The sequence below is a fragment of the Chlorocebus sabaeus genome, chromosome 18, assembly GCF_047675955.1.
Source record: "Chlorocebus sabaeus isolate Y175 chromosome 18, mChlSab1.0.hap1, whole genome shotgun sequence".
NCBI lineage: Eukaryota > Metazoa > Chordata > Mammalia > Primates > Cercopithecidae > Chlorocebus > Chlorocebus sabaeus.
The window spans coordinates 58,595,279-58,621,365 of NC_132921.1; the positions used below are offsets into that span (position 1 = coordinate 58,595,279).

Genomic DNA, 26,087 nt, shown 5'->3' on the forward strand with positions numbered 1-26,087 from the left:
CTACCATTATGCTAAAATAGGCCATAGCCATCTTTCCCATTGATTACCACAACTTCTTGGCTGACCACACTGCCTCCATTCTTTTTTTTTTTTTTTTTTTTGAGGCAGAGTCTTGCTCTGTCACCCAGGCTGGAGTGCAACGGCCAATCTCGGCTCACTGCAACCTCTGCCTTCTGGGTTCATGGGATTCTCCTGCCCCAACCTCCCAAGAAGCTGGGATTACAGGTACATGCCACCATGCCCAGCTAATTTTTGTATTTTTAGTAGAGACAGTGTTTCACCATGTTGACCAGGCTGGTCTTGAACCTCTGACCTCAGGTGATCCGCCTGCCTTGGCCTCCCAAAGTGCTGGGATTACAGGTGTGAGCCACCGCACCCAGTCCTGCCTCCACTCTTATATTCCTTCATTTACCTCCATGGAATATTCCACGGAGTAGTTAGATGCTTCTGAAACACAAATTGGAATTGTCACATCCTTAACAGACGCATTCAGTGCCTTAGGGTATAATCTAAACTCTAAGTTGACTGACTTTATGACCTGTGTGTCTACTCACTTCAGCTGCTTCCTCTGTTAGCTATTCCTTCCTTCCTTCCTTCTACACTCTGTGCAGCAACAGTGACCTTTTCTCATGCTTTTGGGTCTTAGCATATGTTGTTTCCAAGGTAGGAAATCACTTTTTCTAGTCTTTTACATGTAGTTTTCAGAAACTTCTCCTTAACTTCTCTAAGACTAGGCTAAATGTTCTTACGTGTTTTCGGATCACCTTGCACTTTCTCTACCATAGCACCAGCCACTCTTTAATGTAATGCTTCCTGTTTCCGTTTCTCTCTCTGGGCAGGCCCAGCCTCCTCAGGTGTTAGAAGGGACAGGAAGAGCAAGCAAAGGTACAGGCCACAACAGTTGCCCCTATTCAGTTGTGTTTTACAGGGCACTGGAGAGCGAGCTTCTGTCTTTGGTCCAAGCTTTCTTTCAGGCAGCAAGATTGAAGAGTCCAATAGGTGAGACAGTGTGGCTATGAGACTAAGTGATTTATTGCTCACTTTCACTTCTGCCAAAGTCTATTTTATTTTATTTTATTTTATTTTATTTTATTTTATTTTAATTTCTGAGACAGAATCTCTCTGTGTTGCCCAGGCTGGAGTGCAGTGGCATGATCTCAGCTCATTGCAACCTCTGCCTCCCAGTTCAAGCAATTCTCCTGCCTCAGCCTCCCGACTAGCTGGGATTACAGGGAAGTACCACCTCACCCAGCTAATTTTTGTGTTTTTAGTAGAGACAGGGTTTCGCCGTGTTGGCCAGGTTGGTCTGGAACTCCTGACCTCAGGTGATCTGCCTGCCTTGGCCTCCCAAAGTGCTGGGATGACAGGCGTGAGCCACCATGCCCAGCCCACTTCTGCCAAAGTCTAGAAGACAGGCAAGCGTCATACCCTGAAGCTCTCTCAAGCACTCAGAGTGGATTAACTCTAATGTGTCATCCAGTTCTGCGCCTTATTCTTTGTGGCACAGATCTTCCCAAGACTCCTCCCTTGACCTTGGCCACAGGTGGCCCTTTCTAGATCATATGTGGCTCAACCCTAGTTACCATTTACTTCATTCACTCTGTTTTTCTCATAAGGCCATTACCATAAGGTGAGGAACCCATTGGACAATTCAATCAGAAGTGATGCAAATCCAATTATACCCTCTGATGAAGATTTTACTCGGTTTGATTAAAATTAATCTTCCTCATTGCCTCACTTCATTCTCATTTGCAAGAGAGTGCAAAACACATTCTGTAGTTCTGCTGGCTTCTTTCCTGTTTTGTTTGACTCTAGGTCTTTGTGACTTGTACTCTTTTCTAAATTTTTAAATGTAATTATTTTATTTTTTCCAAATAAATATCCCTCTCCTCTTACTCTTCTGAAGTCTCCCTTTGATCAGTGTCATTCTTTCAATAGGAATTGTTTTATTTTCCATTTTCCTTGCTAGACAGCAAGCTCTGTAAAAACAAAGACTGTCTGTCCTACTTACCCCTTTTTCTCCAGCACCTAGCTGGTGCCTGCCACGCGATTGCCACTCCATAACTGGCAGATGAAAACTTATCACCTTGCTAGACTTCTCATTGATCATAATTCTGAAGCTATCTTCCCTTAGGACTAGTATTTTTGGCACTCTATGTTAGAAGTGTTTGTTTTATTGGGTTTATATTTAGCAATAAAAAAATGTTCCTTGTTCTTTAAGATCCAACTCAAGTGCAACATCTTTTCATCAAACTATAGATTACTCTAGTCCATAATAACAATGCTCTTCTCTGAAATTTTAATTTTTTTTTTTTGAAACGGAGTCTTGCTCTGTATCCCAGGCTGGAGTGCAGTGGCGCGATCTCTGCTCACTGCAACCTCTGCCTCGCGGGTCCCGGTTCAAGCAATTCTCCTGCCTCAGTCTCCTGAGTAGCTGGGATTACAGGCATGCGCCACCATGCTCAGCTTTTTTTTTTTTTTTTTTTTTGTATTTTTAGTAGAGACAGGGTTTCACCATGTTGGCCAGGATGGTCTTGAACTCCTGACCTCGTGATCCGCCCGCCTCGGCCTCCCAAAGTGCTGGGATTACAGACCTGAGCTGACGTGCCTGGCCTCTGAAATTTTAATGTTTTTTAAAAGCATGCACAATTTGCTAGTTATGTTTCACAACATCCCTGATATTATCTTTTTATTAGTCATTTAATACATGGCACTTTGAGCTATGTATTTTATATCCTCCAGTGTAATGAATGTAAATTATATAGATGTAGATATATAGATAAAATGGTCAGAAGTACTTCTTCAGTGGATGATTGTATTCAAGGTAGTCATTTTAATTTCAACAAAAAATAGATTTATATTTTTATGTCTTTCAGCATGACCTCTTTTGATATTTTTCAAGTTATAGTTTTATGGAGTTGAAGTTTTTAGAAGATTAGTTGATTTTTATGTGCAAACATTGTTTCCCTGTTTTGAAAAGAGTACTGATTTTCATTGAAGCATTTATATAATTCCAATCTGATATGAAAGTCCATTTTATTTATTTTTTGAGACGGAGTCTTGCTCTGTCACCCAGGCTGGAGTGCAGTGGTGCGACCTTGGCTGACTGCAGCCTCTGCCTCCTGGGTTCAAGTGATTCTCTTGCCTCAGCCTCCTGGGTAGTTAGGAGTACAGGTGCACACTACGACGCCCGGCTAATTTTTGTATTTCTAGTGGACACGAGGTTTCACTATGTTAGCCAGGCTGGTCTCGAATTCCTGACCTCAGGTGATCCGCACACCTCGGCCTCCCAAAGTGCTGGGATTACAGGTGCGAACCACCATGCCCGGCCTTGAAAGTCCATTTTAAAATGGACTTTGCTCATTCAGGTTAGATCAGGTCTTTCATGTATAAAGTCATTATGTATTGCATTTTTTTACACCACAGAAAAGAAATCATCCCATTTTGTTGTTATTTTCTGTATTTTCTCTGATCTTTAGCTTTGTCACTAGATTTTGTAGTTTTTGGATTATTTAGTCTCTCTCCTGTTTGTGTTTAATTATTTTAAAAAGCCACATACATATTCAAGGCAGCACCATTACCAGAAGGGCAAGGATGGGGAAATAAAATGACTTCATCCAGTTTTTTTCTTTTAAATACTTGTCCCAAATGATGGAAATATTTCAGTTAAATGTTCAAAAACAGGCAAATATATATATATATATATATATATATATATGTATATATATATATATATTTTTTTTTTTCTTTTGAGACGAAGTCTCGCTCTGTCACCCAGGCTGGAGTATAGCCGCACGATCTTGGCTCACTGCAAGCTCCGCCTCCTGGGTTCACGCCATTCTCCTGCCTCAGCCTCCGGAGTAGCTGGGACTACAGGCGCCTGCCACCAGGCCTGGCTAATTGTTTTGTATTTTTAGTAGAGACGAGGTTTCACCGTGTTAGCCAGGATGGTCTGTGTCTCCTGACCTCGTGATCAGCCTCCCAAAGTGCTGGGATTACAGGCGTGAGCCACCATGCCTGGCTGCAAAATATATTTTCTTGTGCCACAAGTAAAAAACAAAATGTAGTTAAAAATTACTTATTTCTCAATCTGCCGTAATCAATCAACCCATAGTAATATAAATGAAAAAGTTTTCATTTCACATTTTTAAACTAAAGGACCATAATTATTTTAAGGTGAAATATAATAACTTGAAGCTATTTGGATTCAGATTATATTTTACATTAAAAGAATTATGGTAGCAAAGTGTGGAATGAGATATTTTATTAGTTTTCTTATTCATTTAATAAATATTTGAGAGGTTTTATTTGGGCAAAGCTTGGTGTTTGGATGGAGATAAGGAGGTTGAGAGTTTACAGAGGGTTGCAGAGAGACAACATACGTACAATGCCTCATGCCCCTATGACAAGTGCGTGTGGCCGCTGTTGGAGTCCAGGAGCAGCTACTGTCGTGTCCCATGGTGATATTTTGTTGTTGTTTTTAGAGACAGGGTCTTGCTCTGTCACACAGGCTGAAGTGCAGTGGTGTGGTCATAGCTCATTGCAACGTTGAACTCCTGGGCTCAAGTGATCCTCCTGCCTTGACCTCCCAAAGTGTTGGCATTACAGGCATGAGCCACTGCACCCAATCTCCACAGTGATATTTAAGGAAGGCTTCCTGGGGGAGAACGGCATTTGAACTAGGCCTTGAAAGAAAATAATTTTTTTTTTGTCAAGTAGGGAAACTTCTGAATATGGATAATTATTTCCAATGTTCAAGTAAGATTTCAGTATTCAGCATTCAACATCCAGTATTCAACAATATTTTGAAGACTTTTTAGGTAAACAAACATTTCCAGGAGAGCAATCTGGCTGAAACAAATTTAGTTTATTGAGCATCTTAAATGTTAGGCTAAGGAAATGTGGACTTTTTTTTTACACTAGGATAACAGTGGAGGTTGTCTGTACAAGGGGTTAATTTGTTCACATAAAGAAAGTGTCTTCCCACTGTTTTAAAAACGTACCCAATTAAAAATTGTTCAGTGTAATCATGAAAAACAACAGATTGTGAGCTTTTTATGTCTCTAAAGTTAAGCTTTTCCAATACGATCTTCTCACAGCTTTCATGACTTTAAAAACATTTTTAGTACAAAAAATAATGTTTTTCCTGAAAATCAACAGCATCAAATTCTTATAGCAGGCCAAATAAGGCAACATAGTGGCCTTTTTGCATTTATTCATGACAGTTTAGTCTCTAAATATTAACCAGCTAAAACATATTTGCAGTGATTCCCAGTTGGTCACTTTTCTAGAAGCTTAGCAATTTTAATTTTTTTAAATTAACATTATGTAAACATCTTTCTATAAGAAACGTGCCAGTGCGAGTTGAATGGACCCTGATGTGCTGCACTGCAGTGTGGCATACGGCAAGGTTCAGCAATTCTTAAACTGTTCCACTGTGGAAGTTCACTTCAAAAATCTTGTTTTAACACTAGATTGTCAGAGAAATGAGGTAACATTTAACTCTTTTGGACAAAAGAATTCGACATTCTCTTAATGGTGGATTCTTATGAAAACCTCTTTATATATATGTATGTACACATACATATATCTGGAATATTTTTTGAAACCTTGCAGAACCAGTATTTTCAAACATTTGTAAGTATTCCTAAGCATGTATTTGGACAATTAATGTTTCTTCATGTTAACAAGTATCTAAAGTTTATGAACTATCTAAAACAGGCAAAAACAGGATGATTAAGCTTATGATGTTTAATAAAAGAACTATATCTATGAATGGTTATGCTTCTATCTTCCTGTCATTTATGCCCTGAAAGTGGAAAATTACTAGATTACCCAGAAAATTTATGGAAGGCATAGGCTGTGTCTGTTTCTTCTGGTACATCTCCTCAGTACTTGGTCCACAGTTCGTGTTGCGACATCTGTTCAGGCACTATTTAAGTCATATGGCACCTAGCATATGGTACTCTCTTTTGCTATTTAGCAACTAAGTAGAGAATAAATCTTCACAATGTGTATCAGAGGTTCAAAATGGAAAATAAAGTCTGTAAAGTCAAATTTGTTTTAGAATATGGTAGTTTTCAATTAGTTGGGCTTTATTAAAGAAGCTAACAAGAGAAAACTATTCTGTAAGATGTATTTTGTAAGATGTAAACTGTGGTAAAATATCATTTGGCCTTCATATCCATATATGTGTGTGTGTGTATATATATATATAAATATATATATATTTTTTTGAGACGGAGTCTCACTCTGTCTCCCAGGCTGGAGTGCAGTGGCACCATCTCCGCTCACTGCAACCTCCGCCTCCCGGGTTGAAGCGATTCTCCTGCCTCAGTCTCCCGAGTGGCTGGGATTACAGGCGCCCACCACCATGCCCAGCTGATTTTTGTATTTTTAGTAGAGATGGGGTTTCACCATGTTGGCCATACTGGTCTTGAACAGTAGTATAGAAAACTTGAACTCCTGGGCTCAAGTGATCCTCCTGCCTCAGCCTCCCAAGTAGCTGAGACTACAGGTGCACACTACCATGCCCAGCTAATTTTTAAATTTTTTGTAGAGATGAAGCCTTACTTCTTTGCTCAGGCTAGTCTTGAAATCCTGGCCTCAAGTGATCCTTTTACCTTGGCCTCTCACAGTGCTGGGGTTACACACATAAGCCACCCTGCCTCGCCCTAGCTGTAATCTTGTGTCTTTTAACAAATCTTGTTCTGTCCTCACCTTTTAGTTATTTTTTGATGAAAAGATTTCTTAAATGTTAAGATTTTTATCTGATGGCAGGGACAGATTTAAAGTATCTTAATGTATAATTAACAAAATATCAGAAACCATTTCACTAAGTACATTTATTTTGCATTAATCTGGACATAATACTTTACTTGTTTTTAAGTGATATATATACACTTTGCACCTTCCTCTTGTCAATATTTTGTTTTTGTTTTTTATTTTTAATGAGTAAATGGGTTAAGGTTTTCTTTAGAGGACCAGGGCATATACTGATAATACCATTTCTTTATTCCCAACTTAAACATATACTCAATGGTACTGGACCTTCATAGGAACACATTTTTGAGAGTGAAAAGACCTACTTATGCCAAACAGTGATTCAAATAGGAAGTAGAGTTAATGCTGTTTTCAGATATGTTAACCACCATGATAACTACAGAATTATTTTTGTTTCTTTTTAGTACTTGCTTTTGAAGAAAATTACTTATCTACAAAGGAAATTTTAATGTTTTATAAGGAGCGCTGTCCTTCTTGTCAGTTGTTTTTCTTAAACATTACGTTGTTATTTAATTCCTATAAACTTTTTTTTTTTGTCTTGGTGCTTCTTGTAGGGCAGTGCTCCCCAACTTTTTTGGCACCAGGGACTGGTTTTGTGGAATACAATTTTTCCATGGACTCGGGGGTAGGGGTGGGAGTGGGGCTGGGGAGATGGTTTTGGGCTCAAACTGTTCTACCTCAGATCATCAGGCATTAGATTCTCATAAGGAGCCCACGACCTAAATCCCTCATATACACAGTTCGCAATAGGGTTCGTGCTCTGGTGAGAATCTAATGCAGCCACTGATCTGACACGAGGCAGAGCTCAGGTGGTGATGCTCACTCACCCTCCACTCACCTCTTGCTGTGTGGCCGGGTTCCTAGCAGGACCACAGACCAGTACTGGTCTGCAGCCCGGGTTTGGAGACTCCTGTTTTAGGGTATAGACCTTTCTAGGATAAGGCTTCATTCTTTCTTTTTCTGTACCAATTTATGTGCCCTAAATAAAGTGTGTGCTTAATAATGATGCCCAAGAAATACATGATGCTGGGCTCAGTGGCTCACGCCTGTAATCCCAGCACTTTGGGAGGCCAAGGTGGGAGGATCATCTGAGGTCAGGAGTTCGAGACCAGCCTGGCCAATGTTGTGAAACCCCATCTCTACTGAAAATACAAAAAAAAAATTAGCCAGGCATGATAGCGTGTGCCTGTAGTCCCATCTACTCTGAAGGCTGAGGCAAGAAAATCTGTTGAACCCAGGAGGTGGAGTTACAATAAGCCGAGATTACTCCACTGTACTCCAGCCTGGGCCACAGAGTGAGACTCTGCCTCAAAAAAAAAAAAAAAAAAAAAAAGTCGGGCGCAGTGGCTCACACCTGTAATCCCAGCACTTGAGGAGACTGAGGTGGGCAGATTACGAGGTCAGGAGTTCGAGGTCAGCCTGGCCAATATGGTGAAACCCCGTCTCTACTAAAAATACAAAAATTAGCTGGGTGTGGTGGTACGCGCCTGTAGTCCCAACTACTCGGGAGGCTGAGGCAGAAGAATTGCTTGAAGCCAGGAGGCAGAGGTTGTAGTGAGCCAAGATTGTACCACTGTACTCCAGCCTGGGCAACAGAGCTGACTCCGTCTCAAGGAAAAAAAAAAAGAAAGAAAGAAAATAAACATACATGTTTTGCTTAAGATAGCTAGATGGAAAGATGAGGTTAATAGATATAAGAGTATTTTTGTGGTCTTAGTTAACCTTAAGATTCCTTAAAATCCCACTCACTGTATTTATTCTTTTATTTATAGAAATGCTTCCATCATTTCTTCAGAAAGTTGAAGTTGTCTCAGAAGCTTCTAGAGAAACTTGTGTAGCTTTGAGTGATTGCCTTAATCTCTTCACTGAACAAGAAAGGGTAGGTAGCTCAGAATTGAATTTGTAAAATGATTGTTTGGATGTTGCATGCATGGTTGTCCATGAAGTCATTGCTTTCAAATTGTTCAAAGGTAGGAAAATATTAGTATTGACAAAGGAAAGCTTCATTTGTCACCAAAATTTAGAACTTATTTATTATTGATTAAGCAGGATGAAATAACTTGTGTTCATATCTTTTGAATTTGTTGATGTAGCCATATTTAATAAGTATACTTAAAGTTGATCAACTCAGGATTGTTGTGACACTTCAATAACAGAGATGTGAAAATATTCTAGAAACGGAAGGTCTTTACATTAAAAAAATACTTTTATTTAGGAAATAGAGTACTATCATACTTATCTAAGTAAACTAAGCTCAATGGATTAAATATTTTTTGTGTTCTTTCCCCTCACTCTCTTACCCTTCAACAGTTTGCCATTTGCTTTTCTAAATATGAGTAAGGGCTGAGCATGGTGGATCATGCCTGTAATTCCAGCATTTTGGGAGGCTGAGGCGGGCAGATCACCTGAAGTCAGGAGTTCGAGACCAGCCTGTCCAACATGATGAAACCCCGTCTCTACCAAAAAATACAAAAATTAGACCAGGTGCGGTGGCTCACGCCTGTAATCTTAACACTTTGGAAGGCTGAGGCAAGCAATCACTTGAGGTCAGGAGTTCGAGACCAGTCTGGCCAACATGATGAAACCCCATCTCTACTAAAAATACAAAAATTAGCCAGGCGTGGTGGCGCACACCTGTAATCCAGCTACTTGGGAGGCTGAGGCACGAGAATTGGTTGAACCTGGGAGGCAGAGGTTGCAGTAAGCTGAGATTGCACCACTGCACTCCAGCCTGGGTGATGGAGTAGACTCTGTCTCAAAACAAAAATTAGCCAGAGAATCGCTTGAACCCGGGAGGTGGAGGCTGCAGTGAGCCGAGATCACGCTACTGTACTCCAGCCTGGGTGACAGAGTGAGACCCTGTTTCAAAAAAAAAAAAAAAAAGAAAACTAAATATGAGTAAGAGTGGTATGTTGTATGCTGAGTTATTAGTGATTCTTTTTCAAAGGATTGAAAAGTTACAAAGATGTATTTTAGTTGCCAGAATTAGGATTTTTCTTGTTTTGCTGTTTTCCCCCTCATTTTTATGATTTCAATGTAAGTCAAGTGTCAATAGGCTTTCTTTTCTATTTTGTTAATTTTTATATATATGTCTAATCTTCAGTATTTTAGATTAAGATACCAAATTTCTTATTGTTTTAGTTTACTTGTACTTTTGGTTAGAGATTAGGTTTCAGTAAAAAGAGAGATGAAATTGCTTTTATATATTTTCCTCTAATAAGTAAAGATCTAAAATTTTATTTCCTCATGATTAGAAAGGGATCCTTATGAATTCATATACAATTTCACAGGGTCTCACTGTGTTGCCCAGGCTGGAGTGCAGTGGCACAGTCAAGGCTCACTGCAGCCTCTGCCTCCTGGGCTCAAGTGATCCTCCCACCTCAGCCTCACAAGTAGCTGGGACTACTGGCCTGCACCATGATGCCCAGCTAATTTTTGCTTTTTTTTTTTTTTTTTAAAGACATGGGCCTTTCTATGTTGCCCAGGTTGGTCTTGAACTCCTGGATGCAAGCCATTTGCCCACTCGGCCTCTCAAAGTGCTAGGATTACAGGCATGAGCCACCATGGCGAGCATATACAAATTTTTAAATACTGTGTTTGCTGTATGTAGCACCAATTCCACATATTAATTTATTTGGAAAATAAGACAAATATGGAAATAATAATCATTTAAAACAAACTTACCAAAAGTCTTTTAATAGAATTATATTAACTATCACAGGAAAACATAATTGTTCATTAAACATTTCAAATGATTGATTTTTTAATACTGTTTGAAAATATCCCTCCTCAGTACTTCTATTTTTGGTGGTTTGCAAATTTCATGTGCAAGTTTATTTAAATAACAGATGATTTAGTGTTCTAAATAAATCTGACCAGGATGGTTGCATTCAGAATATCTTTGACATTAAAAACTTATGATATCATAGGATTCATGACATATGTAGTACATTGTAAAACCACATTTCACTCACTTCTCTTATGTGCTACCTAATGGATGTATCGATAGCTTTTTTGTTCTAGAGATGTGTGGTTTTAAGGCTGAACATTAGACTGGAAGTAACATGTTATGTTGGTGCATGTTTGATTTCTGAAGCAATCAACCTATTCTATTTTTTAAACTATCTGCTTAAAAAATAGCCTGATTCTTTCTCTTTGTAAAAATCTAGATGTGCAAGAGTGTTAACCTAAAGTTTAGGCTAACTGACCTCTTTTAGCCTCTTAAATTTATCATGAGGATTAAATAAGATAATGTAAGCAAAATACTTAGCATAGTACCAGACACAAAGTAAGCCCTGAATAAAAAGTTAACAGTTATCTCAAGATCTTAACTAATGAACATTTGTAGCCTCTCTTTTCTGATAGTATCTTGGAGCTTTTATTTGTGTAACTTTGGATTTACCTTGTTTTGGGAGGAAGTAGCATTGTCTAAAGAACTTTTATTTGACCACTGTCATTGGAATGATCCTGTTGTGTTTCCATCCTTGTTATTTAAATGACACGGCTACTTCAGTTCTCTGAACCTTGTGCTCATCTTTTAAATAAGGGAAACCATGTAGCAAGCACGGGTCTGAAAGTCTGATGGACCCGTTTTTTTTTGTTTTGTTTTTTTTTTTTTTTTGAGACGGAGTCTTGCTCTGTCACCCAGGCTGGAGTGCAGTGGCCGGATCTCAGCTCACTGCAAGCTCCGCCTCCCGGGTTCACGCCATTCTCCTGCCTCAGCCTCCCGAGTAGCTGGGACTACAGGCGCCCGCCACCTCGCCCGGCTAGTTTTTTTTTGTATTTTTAGTAGAGACAGGGTTTCACCGTGTTAGCCAGGATGGTCTCGATCTCCTGACCTCGTGATCCGCCCGTCTCGGCCTCCCAAAGTGCTGGGATTACAGGCTTGAGCCACCGCGCCCGGCCGATGGACCCGTTTTAAATCTCAGTCTTTCTCTAACTTTTCTCCAACTGTGGGACAAGCTTCTGTAAAATGAAAATAAACACCTCAGAGTTGGGTGTGGGCATCAACTATATGTAGATGCATGATACATATATAGAGTATGTTAGCATAGTGCGTGGAACACAGTATTCTGTTTAGTAACTAGCATTTAATGTTTCAAACTTTTGGAATATATTTAAGATATCTTCTGAGTAATTATATGAAATGTCAACTCCATGAAACACTTAGAATCCATGGATTTCCTTCTCAACAATAAGATAAACAGTGAGAAGGCACTGCAAAATATTTGAAAGGTAAGTGGCATTTCTAAAGTTAGTCTTTCAAATGCATAAGGATTACAACATAGGAATTTAACAGCGTAATCGAGGTCAGAGTGGTGTAATTATGTGCTGTAATACCTTGTTTATCTGGCATTATAAATTACATTTCTCTTATCTGGAAATTTTGTTAAAAGAGCAGACATAAGCTTTGAAGACCTACAGACCTGGGTCTAATTCCTGGCTCTGCTATTGACTCTCTTTGACTCGGTTTTAAAATACAATCTCCTATTTAAGATGGTGACCAACCAAAGGGATTGTTTTGAAGAGTAAATGCAATCATATTGGTAAAACACCTCTGTGGGGACTGGCACAAAACAGGGATCCGGTAGATGTAAGTGACCCCAGCCCCCACAGCAGCAACGCTGTTTTTATTCTAGTCTTTTTTGATGGCTGTTATTCTAAATGTTCCACATTTACTTCTTAATCTAAAATTTTACAACTTAATTTTATGTTTCTTTCATTTTTTTTTTTATAAGCCCTTGTCAGGCCATAATTTTACATTTTCTAGGTGTCTCAAGATTGGCCTTTTGCATGTCAATAATTATTCTGTGCCTTAGTACAGAGATGCCCTCAGGGGATAATGTTTATATGAGTCTGTGTTTTTCTACTAAATGGCCTGGTCCTGCCAATGCTTTTTGAGCTCTTGTTTGCTCTTTATAGGTTTTTAGAAATTACTTCTCTTGATTTTTCAAATTAACTGTGTACCTGCCTCTAGCAGTGGAACACTGATGCCTTCTGATTTACTCTTTCTAATCTCCTATTTATTAAAAAGAAAACCAGATAACCAAACTCTATAAAATTATGTCCAGTCAGAGTAAACTGGCTCTCTATGAGAATCTTGGGGGGTTCCAGTGTGTGCAGGCCTTCGTGCCTTCTATTTCTGTGGTACGTGGGGTTTTTTTTTTGCTTATTTGAGGATGTACTGATATGACCTACATAATCGAGGTTTTCATAGGAGCTGTAAATAAACGAGGCATTATTATAGGAAGATTTTATTTGTAAGTAAAACTGCTACAGCCTAGTGGCTCATGCCTGTAATCCCAGCACTTTGGGAGGCTGAGGGGGGATGGATCACCTGAGGTCAGGAGTTAGAGACCAGCCTGGCTAACATGGTGAAACCCCGTTTCTACTAAAAATACAAAAAATTAGCCGGGTGTGGTGGTATGCGCCTGTAATCCCAGCTACTCGGGAGGCTGAGGCAGGATAATCTGTTGAACCTGGGAGGCGGAGGTTGCAGTGAGCCGAGATTGGGCCATTGTACTCCAACTTGGGCAACAAGAGCGAAACTCTGTCTCAACAAAACAGAAAACAAACAAAAAAACTGCTTATGCTGTTGAGAAAATGGCAATATATAAAATACTTTGTAAAGTTTGTGGTTGAAGAAAAACCTAGATACTGTTTTTAGGGTGGTTGTCTTGGAAACGGTATAACAGAATGTGAGTGCTGGGTCTTTCTTAGCCTGGTCTGAGAGTTCCATTCAAAATGCCAGAAACTGGTTTCTGGAATTATATTTGTTTCTGTAGTTTTCCTTGCCAGACGATGCCCTCCTCATTTTGTGTACTATCGAGCTTCCTTGATGTTAGTCATACCAATTTTTCCAAGGTAAGAACTGCCCATTTAAAGTTAGTATAAGCTCACTTATCAAGTGTTTTATACATATTTCATGTTAAATCTCCTGACTGTTGAAGAGCTGTGACCCAACTGTATGCCTGGAATGAGAGTGGTGCCAGCCAGGCACGGTGGCTCATGCCTGTAATCCCAGCACTTTGGGAGGCTGAGGCAGGTGGATCACCCGAGGTTAGGAGTTCGAGACCAATCTGACCAACATGGTGAAACCTTGTCTCTACTGAAAATGCAAAAAATTAGCCGGGCGTGGTGGCAGGCCCCTTGTAATCCCAGCTACTTGGGAGGCTGATTGAGGAGAATCACTTGAACCCAGGAGGCAGAGATTGCAGTGAGCCGAGATTGCACCGTTGCCCTCCAGCCTAGGCAACAGAGCGAGACTCCGTCTCAAGAGAGAAAAAAAAAAAGAGAGTGGGATTAATTTTGTGGTATAATGGAAAGATTCAGACCCTACATTGGAACTGTCTGAAGGGTTGGAATTCTGTACTGCTTCTTTGGACCGGACACTGCTATCTTTGAAGAGAAATCATGTGTTCATATGGACTTACAGCTCTACAAAGTCATGATCTCTTCCATTCATTTCATTTCCTGTGCTGTCGGGCAGTCCTGTAGTCATTTTGTGACCCTGATATCTTTTGTTTCCTAATGTTCTTAACAGCTCTTTTGGGCCTGCACCCCTCTCTGGCCCTCTGTCTCTGTAGTCCTCTCAGATCTCCTTCCACTCAGCAGAATTCCTTTGTTAAACATGAGGAAGTCACTGTATATGGCTCCACTCCCTACCACCCTTCACTCCAGTTTTTATCTGCATCTGCTCTTATCCTTTCTTCTTGCCTTTTGCTGGAGGCATCTGTCTCCTTACATTCTGCTTCTCTGGGGACCTTGCTTCAAAAAATAGCTCCTCTCTTTGGAATTCTCTACCCCCTTATTTATAGCTTTTGTCTATCTCCCTGCATCCTTTTCCAATTCCAATTTTGAAAATGTGATACTTTCTGTTTCTACTTCTTAATTTTCAGCAAGTCCACCGAAACTGTTCTTGCCAGTATTTCCTTACTGTTAAACCAGAGGACATTTAAAAATTGTCTTGCTTGTCCTCTGAAGGGCCTGGCATGTGACTACTTCCTGTTTTTTGGAATTCTGCTGTGGCTTCCACAGTGCCACCTCTTTTGGCTTCTCCTTCCTCAGTAGCAGCTCCCTCTCAGTCACCTTTTTTTTTTTTCTTTTGAGATGGAGTCTTACTCTGTTGCCCAGGCTGGAGTGCAGTGGCGCCATCTTGGCTCACTGCAACTTCAGCCTCCCAGGTTCAAGCGATTCTCCTGCCTCAGCCTCCTGAGTAGCTGGGATTACAGGTGCCTGCCATCACACCCAGCTAATTTTTTGTATTTTAGTAGAGATGGGGTTTCACCATGTTAACCACGCTGGTCTCAAACTTCTGACCCAAAGTGATACATCCGCCTCGGCCTCCCAAAGTGCTATGATTATAGGCATGAGCCACCACACCTGGCCTCAGTCACCTTCCAAAGCATTTTTCATCTGCCTATGTATTAAATGTTAGTATTCCCTAGGTTTCTGTGAGTGACCTTCTTACTCTTCACATTCTCCCTGGATGATCTCACCCACTCCTTTAACTAGAATTTCCTGAGGACTCAGATGTCTCCGTTTCAGACTTCTCCTGAGTTGTGATCTAGTATATCCACCTGCCTTTTGAACATTTACATATGCTTACATCAGAAGCATTTCAAAACCAATGTGTCTTAAACTGAGTTATCCATTCAACTTACAGACTTGCGCCACCCATTCAGTAATTCAGGCCAGGATCATGGGAACTGGCTTTGGTTCATCCTCCTCCTTCCTCCCTATCTTGATTCAAGTCCTGTCATTTTTTTTTTTTTTTTTTTTTTTTAAAAGAAGGAGCCTTGCTCTGTTGCCCAGGCTAGAGTGCAGTGGCACAATCTTGGCTCAGTGCAACCTCTGCCTCCTGGGTTTCAGCAGTTCTCCTGCCTCAGCCCCCCAAGTAGCTGGGATTACAGGCACACACCACCACACCCAGCTAATTTTTGTATTTTAGTAGAGACAGGGTTTCACCATGTTGGCCAGGCTGGTCTAGAACTCCTGACCTCAAGCGATCTGCCTGTCTCAGCCTCTCAATGTGCTGGGATTATAGGTGTGAGCCACCGCACCCGGCCCAATGTGATTTTTTTATGTCTTGGTTGCCTATCTCCCTTTGCTCTGTCTTCCCCAACTCCAGCATACCATTCCCCATTGCTGTTCTGTAAGATAAATTCTCAAGGTTGCTCTGTTGGATGACTGTAACCATTTCCTCATCCAGGCTCCACCCTTCAAAACTAGGTGAGGTGTCCCTACTGCTCCATGAGTTTCTGGCTGTCATAGCATTTATCACATTGTATCATTATATATTCACAAACTGGAGCTCCCTAAGGAAGCAACTGTATCTTAGTTATTTTTGTAGCATGGTACTTGGCATGTGGTAGATGGTGAATAAATATTCGAATGAATGAATAATGAATGTACAAAGGAAAAGATTCAGGCTTTGGAATCAGACCAATCTGGATCTAAACTCTGCTATCTCAACCTTGAACAAATGAATATATGTTTAGGAATTCTGTTTCCACATCTGAAATTGAGCGCATATATGTGTTATTTTATGTGAGGTGCTTCAGTACAGTACCTGACACATTTAGGGCCCATGTAGATTGCCTTTTAAAACAAGAAGGTAATTAGTTGTTCATTGTTTTGCTACCTAGCACTACTTTTATAAACTGAGTTTATTCTCTAATTTTCAGGGCGTAGGGAGAGATTCTGTAGCAGGAACTCCTCTTTCCATATGTGATTTTTCCAAATACAGTAACTGTTATTATTTCGAGTGAGAAAAGAAAAAGAAATAAACAGACTTTTTAAAGATGCCATGAGGCAGGGCGTGGTGGCTCACACCTGTTATCCCAGCACTTTGGGAGGCCGGGGCAGGTGGATGGATCACTTGATGCCAGGAGTTGGAGACCAGCATAGCAAACCCCCCGTCTCTACTAAAAATACAAAAAGTTAGCTGGGCGTCGTGACGCAGGCCTGTAATCCTGGCTACTCAGGAAGCTGAGGCATGAGAATCACTTGAACCCAGGAGGTGGAGGTTGCAGTGAGCTGAGATTGTGCCACTGCACTCCAGCCTGGGCAACAGAGCAAGACTCTGTCGCCAAAATAAATAATAAATAATAAATGAAAACAAAGATGCCATGAAACCTCACTGACATTCATTCCCAATTTTCCCGGCATGGCCTGGAATGCTCTTTAACACATTCTAGGTCTGTAGTGCAATTACAGCTACCACCGATTACAGTGGGACTTAAAGTACCTAGGATCTTGGCAAGAAAATATTTAATTTTGTTCATTTTTACTCTGAACTCACTAAAGTATGAGGACAGATTTATATACTTTAGTAAGGTGAAAGGTTTGAAACATGTTGAAACAAAAATATTTTTTTCCCTCCATCAGAGTATTACAGTTAACCATAAATTTCATTAACCCGAACATCCCACTTAAGTGTGGTATTTGGGTGGTGGGTTTTCCTGTCCTCTGAACCTTTGCCCTTCAAGCCTGGCTGGAATAATTTTACCTAAGTACATTTCACGGTAGTAGGATTAATACCGTTGTTTTCCTTGTTGCTCAGTGTCCCAACTAGGGTATAAACAATAAATATGTGAAGACTGCCTTTCAGTCTTGGTTTTGGAACCGTAAACGCGAACGCAGCAGCATAAGCCTGAGTAAGTGACAGGCAGGACTGGAGAGAAGATTCCTTTGCTTTCCAGAGTCTCCCGAGGGGCGGGCTGGCAAACAAAAAAAAAAAAAAAAAAGAAAAGAAAAAAAAAGTTGCCAGGGCCGGTGTCTCCAGGAGAGGGCCGAGCGCACAGCCGCTCTAGGACCTCGCAGGCGCCTCGGCGCGGCGCTCACGCAGAGCCCAAGGAGCAGTTCCCGACCTCTCCTCGGAGGGCCGTACAGGCTTCCCTGGCGGTCCCTACCTGCGCCTCAGCCCGCCAGCGGCACTGGGGAAGGGGAGGAGCGGCCCGGACGCGGCCGCTGAGCGCAGAGAGCCGCCCGCCGCAGGCCTTGCCGCCGCCCGCCCGCGCACTCCCTGCGAGCTCCGGAGGGCGGGTCTGCGGCCGAGCCAGCAGCGGCCGGGGGGTAGCGCGGACCTCCGCAGCCCGGGCAGGCGCGGCGCGGCGCGGCGCGGGAGTCCTGTGCCGCTGGCGGGCAACGCCTCTGCCCGACCTCGCTGGGGAAGGCGGGCGCTGCTGCCCGGCCGGAGCCAGGGGCGGGCTGCGCGAAGGTGACTTAGGGAGACCTTGCGGGCCGCCCTGGGTTGCGCCTCCCGGATCGGCTCAGCTCGGCTCGACTGGAGGGGAGGAGGAGGAGCAGGCCGGGCGCATTCACGCTGGAGCTTGCAAGGAGCGCAGGGTGGAGCGCGCCAGCCGGGGTCCTGGGATCTGGCCCAGGTAGGTGGGTGTATTTGCAGCTCGGTGGCTTTGCGGGGCAGCCTGGGGCCACGGAGGACGCCAGGGGAGGGAGCGGGGAGGGCGGCCAGACTTGATCCAGGGATGTGAGTAGATCCAAGAATAGTTGGACGTGTGTGTGCAGAGTGGGGTGCAGCCGCGGGCGCGTCGGGAGGGGCGCACCAGCCGGGAGACCCTATTCTTCTCAGTGCGGGTCTCCCTGCCGTGGGGATCCTGCAGGAAGAGCCCCTGGGGAAAAAGCCCGTGGACTGATGTGTTTTTCAGCTGAATATCGGTATTAGGTCAAGAAGGGCTGGAGTGGGAGGAGTAAGACAGTGAAAGACATTATTGTCCTAAATAACCTTCCAAGTTAGTGATTTTTCGCGTGGCTCTGCTCGGGCTGACATTGAGATGAACTTACCATCCGCTGCTCAGAGGCCGCTGAAATTCCAAAAATACGAGAAGTGCATGAGCGGATTAAGGAGAGAAAGGGAAATTCTATTTGTGTTGGAGAATGGGGAGGTGGCTTTTAACTTTAATGTTTTGATGAAGGATTTTTGATTACTCATCGGCTTTCTTTGTAGCCTAAACCAGTGGGGAATCACGTTTCCTAGCGTTCAGAGCATGTGGCTAGTTGTTTTGTGCTTTCTGTTGTGCTGGATTTTTCTGGGTTTGGAGAGAGGGTAAGGAGAGGAAGATGCCAGGGAAGAGCTTAGTACAGCTTTTGTGAGTTATTAAGGCTATTAAAAGTTTCTTAATTTTAATTAGGTTCAAAGACTGAATTAAGGCATTGCTTAACAGGAATCTTTTTTAAGGGAGAAAAATGCTTGAAATGTGTGTTGGTGGAATAATGTGTAGGCTGGAATACGGGGTGAGGTGGGGGGTGTCTAAATGTAAACTTTCTTTCCATTTTGAGGACACACCGAAGTTAATCTCCCCTCCAAGTCAAATTTGATTTTTAGCCCCTAAGCTGATGTCTTTGGCAAGGTAACTCAATTTCTGTTTAGTGGATATTTAATCTGAACATAAGATCAGGGAGCTATTTCAGCCTCTGTCCCAGGGCTACTTTTGCCACACTGGGGTTTTAAAGGAACTTGGATCAGCCTGAATATAGTTTCTGGACTCTAGTCTCCCCTCTTTAGAAACCCTTTAAAGGTTAAATTTAGGAGATTGTATTGACAGTGAAAGTGACTCATACAATTTCTTTGCCCCCAGTTGTGAGCCCTGCATAATGCGGGGGAAGTAAAAAAGCTGGTTAGGTGTTCCATATTAAAGCAAAGGTCTTACTAATATTCAAGGTAGTTTATAAATAGTATGAGCATGTTTAAATATTGTGCATAACTGAGAAAATATTTATACATCATAATCTAATCAACATCATAATCATAAAAAGGTTGGCTAAACTTACTACTTCTGGCACTCAAATATATGACTGTTTATCAGCTTTCTGAGGATTATAAGAAATATTTTAATTCCTCTAAAAAATAGAAATTTAGAATTGTTATTCAGTCCACATTATTCAACATATATTCCTAAAATTTTCAGTTTATTTTATATATAGTCCAGAGATACAGCTGTAAATTAATTTTGGAAGCAGCTAGGACATAAGTTATAAATAAAATGAAGTTTATGTAAACTGAAGCTGGATTTCATTGTGATAACTTTTGGGGAATTTCTGAACAAAATGCATAAGGTTTTAATTAGCATGGGGTGTGTGTGTGTGTGTGTGTGTGTGTTAGGCTTGTTATGCTTGATGTGACTCAGGATCTATCCTGATAAGTTTTTGTGTCTCACAATGGTACTAAGACTGTAATCTGCATGTGACTGTATTTGTCTTATTCCATACCATATTCCTAATATAGAATGCAGTGCCTGGCTTGCACGCTGATGAATTTTGCATGAGTTATATAGGCAGACATAATTTTCCTTTCATTTTAACTTCAGAGTCTTAAGGGTGTAACCCCTATATGTTTTTATAATGGTCCATTGAGGATTTGATGTCTGTTACTTTCTGTGACCTTTTTTTGAGTCATTTGATAAATATTTATAGATTGTTTACCTTATAAGAGACTGCTAGACCAGTCTGTCTTCGTAAAACTAGATGACTAAAATCTGTTTAGTCATCTGACTTATACGGGCATCAGGTGATGAAATAAATTCTTACAGAAGGTGCAACATACCCAGAAACAATAGAAGAGGGTAAATTTTAGCAAATCGTTCATTAAGACTGGAATGAGGGGAAAGAATAAAGTCCAGTCTAAAAGATAGAAGCAGGGTCCTTTTGAAGGACTTTGTAACGTATGCTTATAGAGTTCGAAACTTATCTTGGGCAGTTAGTCACTGAAAGATTTTAATCAGATTTAATGAGATTTGCTGCTTATGAGAAGGATTAGAGAGGAACACAGGCCTGCAAACAGGACGACCAGGTGCAGGAACTCAGGAGAGGTAATCAGGGACTGAACCAAGTTAGTGACTGTGGAGAAGGAAAGGGGGATGCAGAGCAGAAATGCTTCAGAAACAAACAACATGAATTGGAGCTGGTACTGCAGGGAATGTGGGGAATGAAGGTGGAACTTTAAGTGACACCCAGGTTTATGGCACAAGTCACACTGTATAGAAGGTGATTAACGTAGGGAATTGAGGGAATGTGGAAAGATGAGTTGCCTTTTGGACATGCTAATATTCAAGTAAGGTTGTCCTTAGGTGTCTGATAAAAATTTGGGAATCATTAACATTGGGAGTCACCTAAGTAAACATGGTCATTGAGGTCAAAGGAATGAATAATATCACCTAGGAGAAGGCGCTTGAACAAGTTTGAAATCGAAAGATTGAATACTGATACTTAAAAGACAAGTGAAAGAAAGGGAGCCAGTGGAGATGACTGAGAAAAGGTGGCCAGAGAGGCAGGAGGAACTCTACTCTAGAACAGGGGAGATCAAGGGAGACAAGCCACCCAGAGAACAGGTAAGAAATGAAGTATGTCCATTGTATTTGGTAGCCAGGTGGTCGTTGAAATCTTTTTTTTTTTTTTTATTCTAAAAAAATCAAGACCAAAAAAAAGGGATACATGTGCAGAACATGCAGATTTGTTATCTAGGTGTATGTGTGCCTTGGTGGCTGGTCATTGAAATCTTTGATGACAGAAGTTTTAGAAGCTTCATATAGGGCCAGGTGCGGTGGCTCACACATGTAATCCCAGCACTTTGGGTGGCTGAAGCAGGTGGATCCCCTGAGCCCAGGAATTTGAGACCAGCCTCGGCAGCATAGTGAAACCCCGTCTCTCCCAAAAAAATATAAAAAATTAGCTGAGTATGGTGGTGGGCACCTGTGGTCCCGGCTACTTGGGAGGCTGAGGTAGGAAGATCACTTGGACCTGGGAAGGGGAGGTTGCAGTGAGCCGAGATTGCACCACTGCATTCCAACCTGGGTGATGGAGTGAGACCCTGTCTCAAAAATAAAAAATAAACAACAAAAAAAAGGAAGCTTGACATAAGAAACCAGATTGCAGCGTGCAAAGGAGTAAATGTGAGGGAGGTGAGGAAACAAATGATGAAGATAGACTTTGTAGACATTCATAATCTGTGGATTATTGTAATTTTATTCCTTTTTTTCAGTTCTTATGACTTTCATTTCTTTTCGTAATTCTTAATTTATTGGCTAGGGCCTTCAGGGCAATGTTGCATAGAAGCTGAGATGGTAGGAATTCATGTTCATCCTTGATTAAAAAAAAAAAAACCAAAAAGGCATACCTCTAACTTCTAATGATTCACTGTTAAGAATGGTATTTAACAAATACCATTTACCAGATTTAAAGAGTTTCCTTTCATATATTGTTGAAAATTTTTTTTTATCATTAAAGGATGTTGAGTTTTATCAGATGTTCTTTGGTGTCTATTAAAAGGGTGGTATGGTTTTTTAAATTTGCTAAGCTGGTAAATGATATATTTGGACTTTTTCCAGTGCCAAGCCAGCCATCCATATATATACTTGGAATAAACCTAATTTGGTTATGATGTATATCTTTAACATTCTTCTCAATTTGGTTTCCTTTGGATTTTAGTATCTATTTTAGTATGTCTGTTTATAAGTGAGATTGACCTGTAATTTTCTTTTTTTGTTCTGTCCTCATCAGGGTTTAATATATACTGACATCATAAAGTGAGTTTAGGAGTATTCCTTCTTTTGCTGTTTTGTATAAAATTGAAATGATCTGTTCCTTGAAGATTTAGAAATTTCTTATAAAACCACCTTATCTTTGTAAAGTTTTTTTTTAAACTACTAACTACATATATTTAATGTTTCTAGGATTATTTTAGTTTTTCTTTTTGGGTCAGTTTTGACAAGCTATATATTTTTAGGAATTCTTTTAAATTTTGAAATGTATTATAAAGATATTCATAATTTTCTTTCTTTTTTTTAACTTAGGTTGGATCTGTCATATATATCTTTCTTAAACTTTTTCCATTTTCTTTTTTCTAATACTGACTTGGATCTCACCAAAGAAATTTCTTTTCAAATGAATCTCAGTCCCTCCCTATAAGTCTCATTAAAGCTTTTTTTGATTACTTTTCAATGAATGGTCTTCAGTTTCTTATCTATTGCATCTTTTTTATAATTAAATTTTACAATTATCTGTGTCAGTTTAAGTTTTATTTTTTTCTTTAGAACAATTTATTATCCTCTGTCTTTTGAATGTGGATAATTCAAAATTTTTCCTTTCTGGATTTCTAGTTGTATATTTTGTAGTTCTAGTATTTTGTAATTTTGTGAATGTATGACTGTTAGCTTTAGCCGTTGGTTTATTTTTTAGACTCTAATAATGTATTTTTGTAGCCTCCATCTTTCCCGCCTGAAGAGCGCTTATGAATGGAGTCTAGGTAGTATACCCCTAACATTTAAAACACCTAAAATGTACAGAAGGTTTGGACGGTTACCAAGTTTTTTCTGTGAACCACCTCGTCCTGTTTCCACTGCTTGGCATTTCTGTTTCTTTTCCTCACCTACTGCTCACCTTCTTCCTCTTTTTCCCTCATACTTTCTTTTCTATTCTTGAGTGGTAGAAGAATGACCCTCCTTCCCTTGTTTCCTTTTCCACCTTTTTCCTTTCTCCCTTGTTTTCTCTGTCCTACACTTTGAGGATTTTTCCACCGTCTGCTCAACATACTCATTTCCCCCTTTCCTTCTTCTCAGAACCTTGGCCCCAACACCAAAGAGGAACAAGCCAGGATAACCTGTGTCTGGTTTTCTTTAAATGCTCAAAGGTTCACCATTGTTTACCTCATGATCTGTGTTCTTCTTTACGCAGACCAGCTGAAGACAGAGCCAGGGAGAGTGCGGGGAAAGCCAGGGAAGAAGGCATAAATGATAGAACTCAAACCTGCTATTATGTAGGGTCCCCAGGCACAGGTTTCACTAACAGGGACCCTTTTCTTGCTCTTCGACTCTGGGCAACTTACTCCAAGGCTCACGTTCTTTTGTGTAACACGGAGTCGTTAACACAGACTCTTTCTTTCTACATCACAGGTTGCTGTGACATTCAGATGCAATAAGGGGAAACCCGTCAGTTTCCATGTTTTATTCTGACAAAAATATCTTAAAACGAACTTGTGCACAAGTTAGGGAGAGAAAGGGAGCAAAACTGGTTTGTGGTATGGTGTGTTGGATGAGAGAAAGCCCGATGGGAAGCAGCAGGTGGTGATGGGAATAACCAGAAGCGCAGTGCTGTGCTCAGTGGTCCAGAGAGATGCAGGGATGTGTTTGCCCTGGGAGAGGGGAGCTCAGAACTGCCCAGGCTGCAGACATGGACACACTGTTACACACAGTGGCAGGGGAGACGCTGTGCTCCGGTGACAGCATGCTACATGCTATGCTGTGGTGGCATCGCCTGTTCTTTTGCTTGATTATTTGCTACATTCAGGACACTGGACTTTTTTGGGTTTACTTGAGAAATTAGCCCTCACTTATAATAATATTTTCTGTGAGGGATTTTTGTTGTTGTTGTTTTTCTGGGTTCTGAACAACTGGATTAGAAATGGTTTGTGAGTATAATTGTTAGAAAGTTTCTTTTTCGTTTTTTTTTTCTTTTCTTTCTTTCTTTTTTTTTTTTCTTTTTTTTTTTTTTTTTAAGATGGAGTATCACTCTGTCACCCAGGCTAGAGTGCAGTGACATGATCTCGGCTCACATAGACCTCCGCCTCCTGGGTTCAAGCGATTCTCCTGCCTCAGCCTCCCAAGTAGTTGAGACTACTGACATGCACCACCATGCCCAGCTAATTTTTGTATTTTTAGTAGCGATGGGGTTTCGCCATGTTGGCCAGGCTGGTGACGAACTCTGGACCTCAGGTGATCCATCCACCTCGGCCTCCCAAAGTGCTGGGATTACAGGTGTGAACCACCGTGCCCAGCCAAAATTTCTTACTTATGTTAGAAATTATTTAATTTTGAATATTTTATTTATTTTTATTAGTAATGTTAAGGATTAGTTGTTTAAAATCCGAAAGTCACAGAATCAGTCTTGGATTGTAGAACATCTGGTCTGGTGGTCTTTAAAGGTTTTATTGGCACTGGAGGCAGATGTGGGTGCCAGTTGTAGAAGACCAGTGAAAGTAAAAGCACCTGTTCATCCACTGCAGCACCTCCATAGAACAGTTTGAAAGGGATCTGCTGTTTATTTTACAGCAGAGCCTAGGGCCAGGAGGGGAGAGTGTCAGTTACTTGCCCAAGCTTATGTAGCTAGGAGCGGACAAAACTTAGAGTTCAATCCAGGATTCTACCTCCAAATTTAATGCCCAAGAACAGCCCAACTATATCATACACGTCTAGAACTGGGAAAATTCTTCAGACAGCCCAAGCGGATGTGGCCATCTATATAAGCTACTTTCTCAATTTGACCAAAGGATGCCACATTTAGAAATAAGAGAAGCAGATGGCCAAGAGTATTGAAATGTCTTCCGATTTTGCACAGAATACCTGTGTTCCAGGTTCTCAACAGGAAATTGCTGTGCATCTTTTTGTGAAGATTTTGCTTGGTAGAAGTCGCATTTTGGGAAAATATAGAAGTAGTGTATTTCTTAAGATTCCTTATCTTAATGTTAAACTGGACTGTCAGAATGCTATAGCCTGGACTATGTTTTCTTGATTTTTCAGAAAAATGGCCCTCACTGAATTGTAAGTTGGAGTTTTTCCTCAGGTTTTGTTGAAGGGCATTTCAAAAAATATTAGCCTTAATGACATGATTATTTTGCCCTCTAATACTCTTTATGTAATCCTGGATGAGAAATTAGAGCTAAGGGCAAAGAGGGAGTTTGTTTTCTCCAAGGAACAGTTGGTGGGTTTTTTTTCCTGGTGGACAATTAAAAGGGCATAATTGATTGTATTTCTCTTTCTGTTTTGGCCTTAAGAGAATTCAAAGCCTGATTTGTGGTTCATCCACAGTTTCTGTGTAGCCTTCATCACTGGTAGGTCCTGCGTCAGTCCCTATTGGGAACTGTATTGTATTTTCGTAGTCTCACAGTTTGGCAATCACTAGATTACAACATTCTCTTGTGAATTAATTGAATATGGTTGTGTCGCAGGGTGCATTCACATATGCTGATTACATTTTGGGATTTTTTTTTTCTGCAAGTAGTATTAAGTAAATAGTTGCTAAAATGTTAGGAATAGGCCGGACATGGTGGCTCATGCCTGTAATCCCAGCACTTTGGGAGGCGGAGGTGGGTGGATAGCTTGAGGTCAGGAGTTCGAGACCAGCCTGGCCAACATGGTGAAATTTTTTGCTACTAAAAATACAAAAAAATTAGCGGAGTGCAATGATGCGCTCCTGTAATCTCAGCTACTTGGGAGGCTGAGGCAGGAGAATTGCTTGAACCTGGGAGGCGGAGGTTTCAGTGAGCTGAGGTCGCACCACTGCACTCCAGCCTC

The 26,087-nt window shown here is 41.0% G+C and overlaps 1 protein-coding gene across 4 annotated transcripts in view; it reads left to right on the top strand.

Annotated features, from left to right (window-relative positions):
- The window catches only part of OSBPL1A (oxysterol binding protein like 1A), a 228,913-nt gene that overhangs the window by 96,163 nt on the left and 106,663 nt on the right, over positions 1-26,087 (top strand). For 2 of the 4 annotated variants that reach the window (XM_007974412.3, XM_037982433.2), the window contains one exon: positions 8,556-8,662. In XM_007974412.3, the coding sequence (XP_007972603.3) occupies positions 8,556-8,662 (107 nt within the window). Of the gene's footprint in view, positions 1-8,555; positions 8,663-17,550; positions 18,171-20,704; positions 21,132-26,087 lie in introns of those variants that run through there. The other 2 variants (XM_007974419.3, XM_007974418.3) reach the window with 2 other exon arrangements.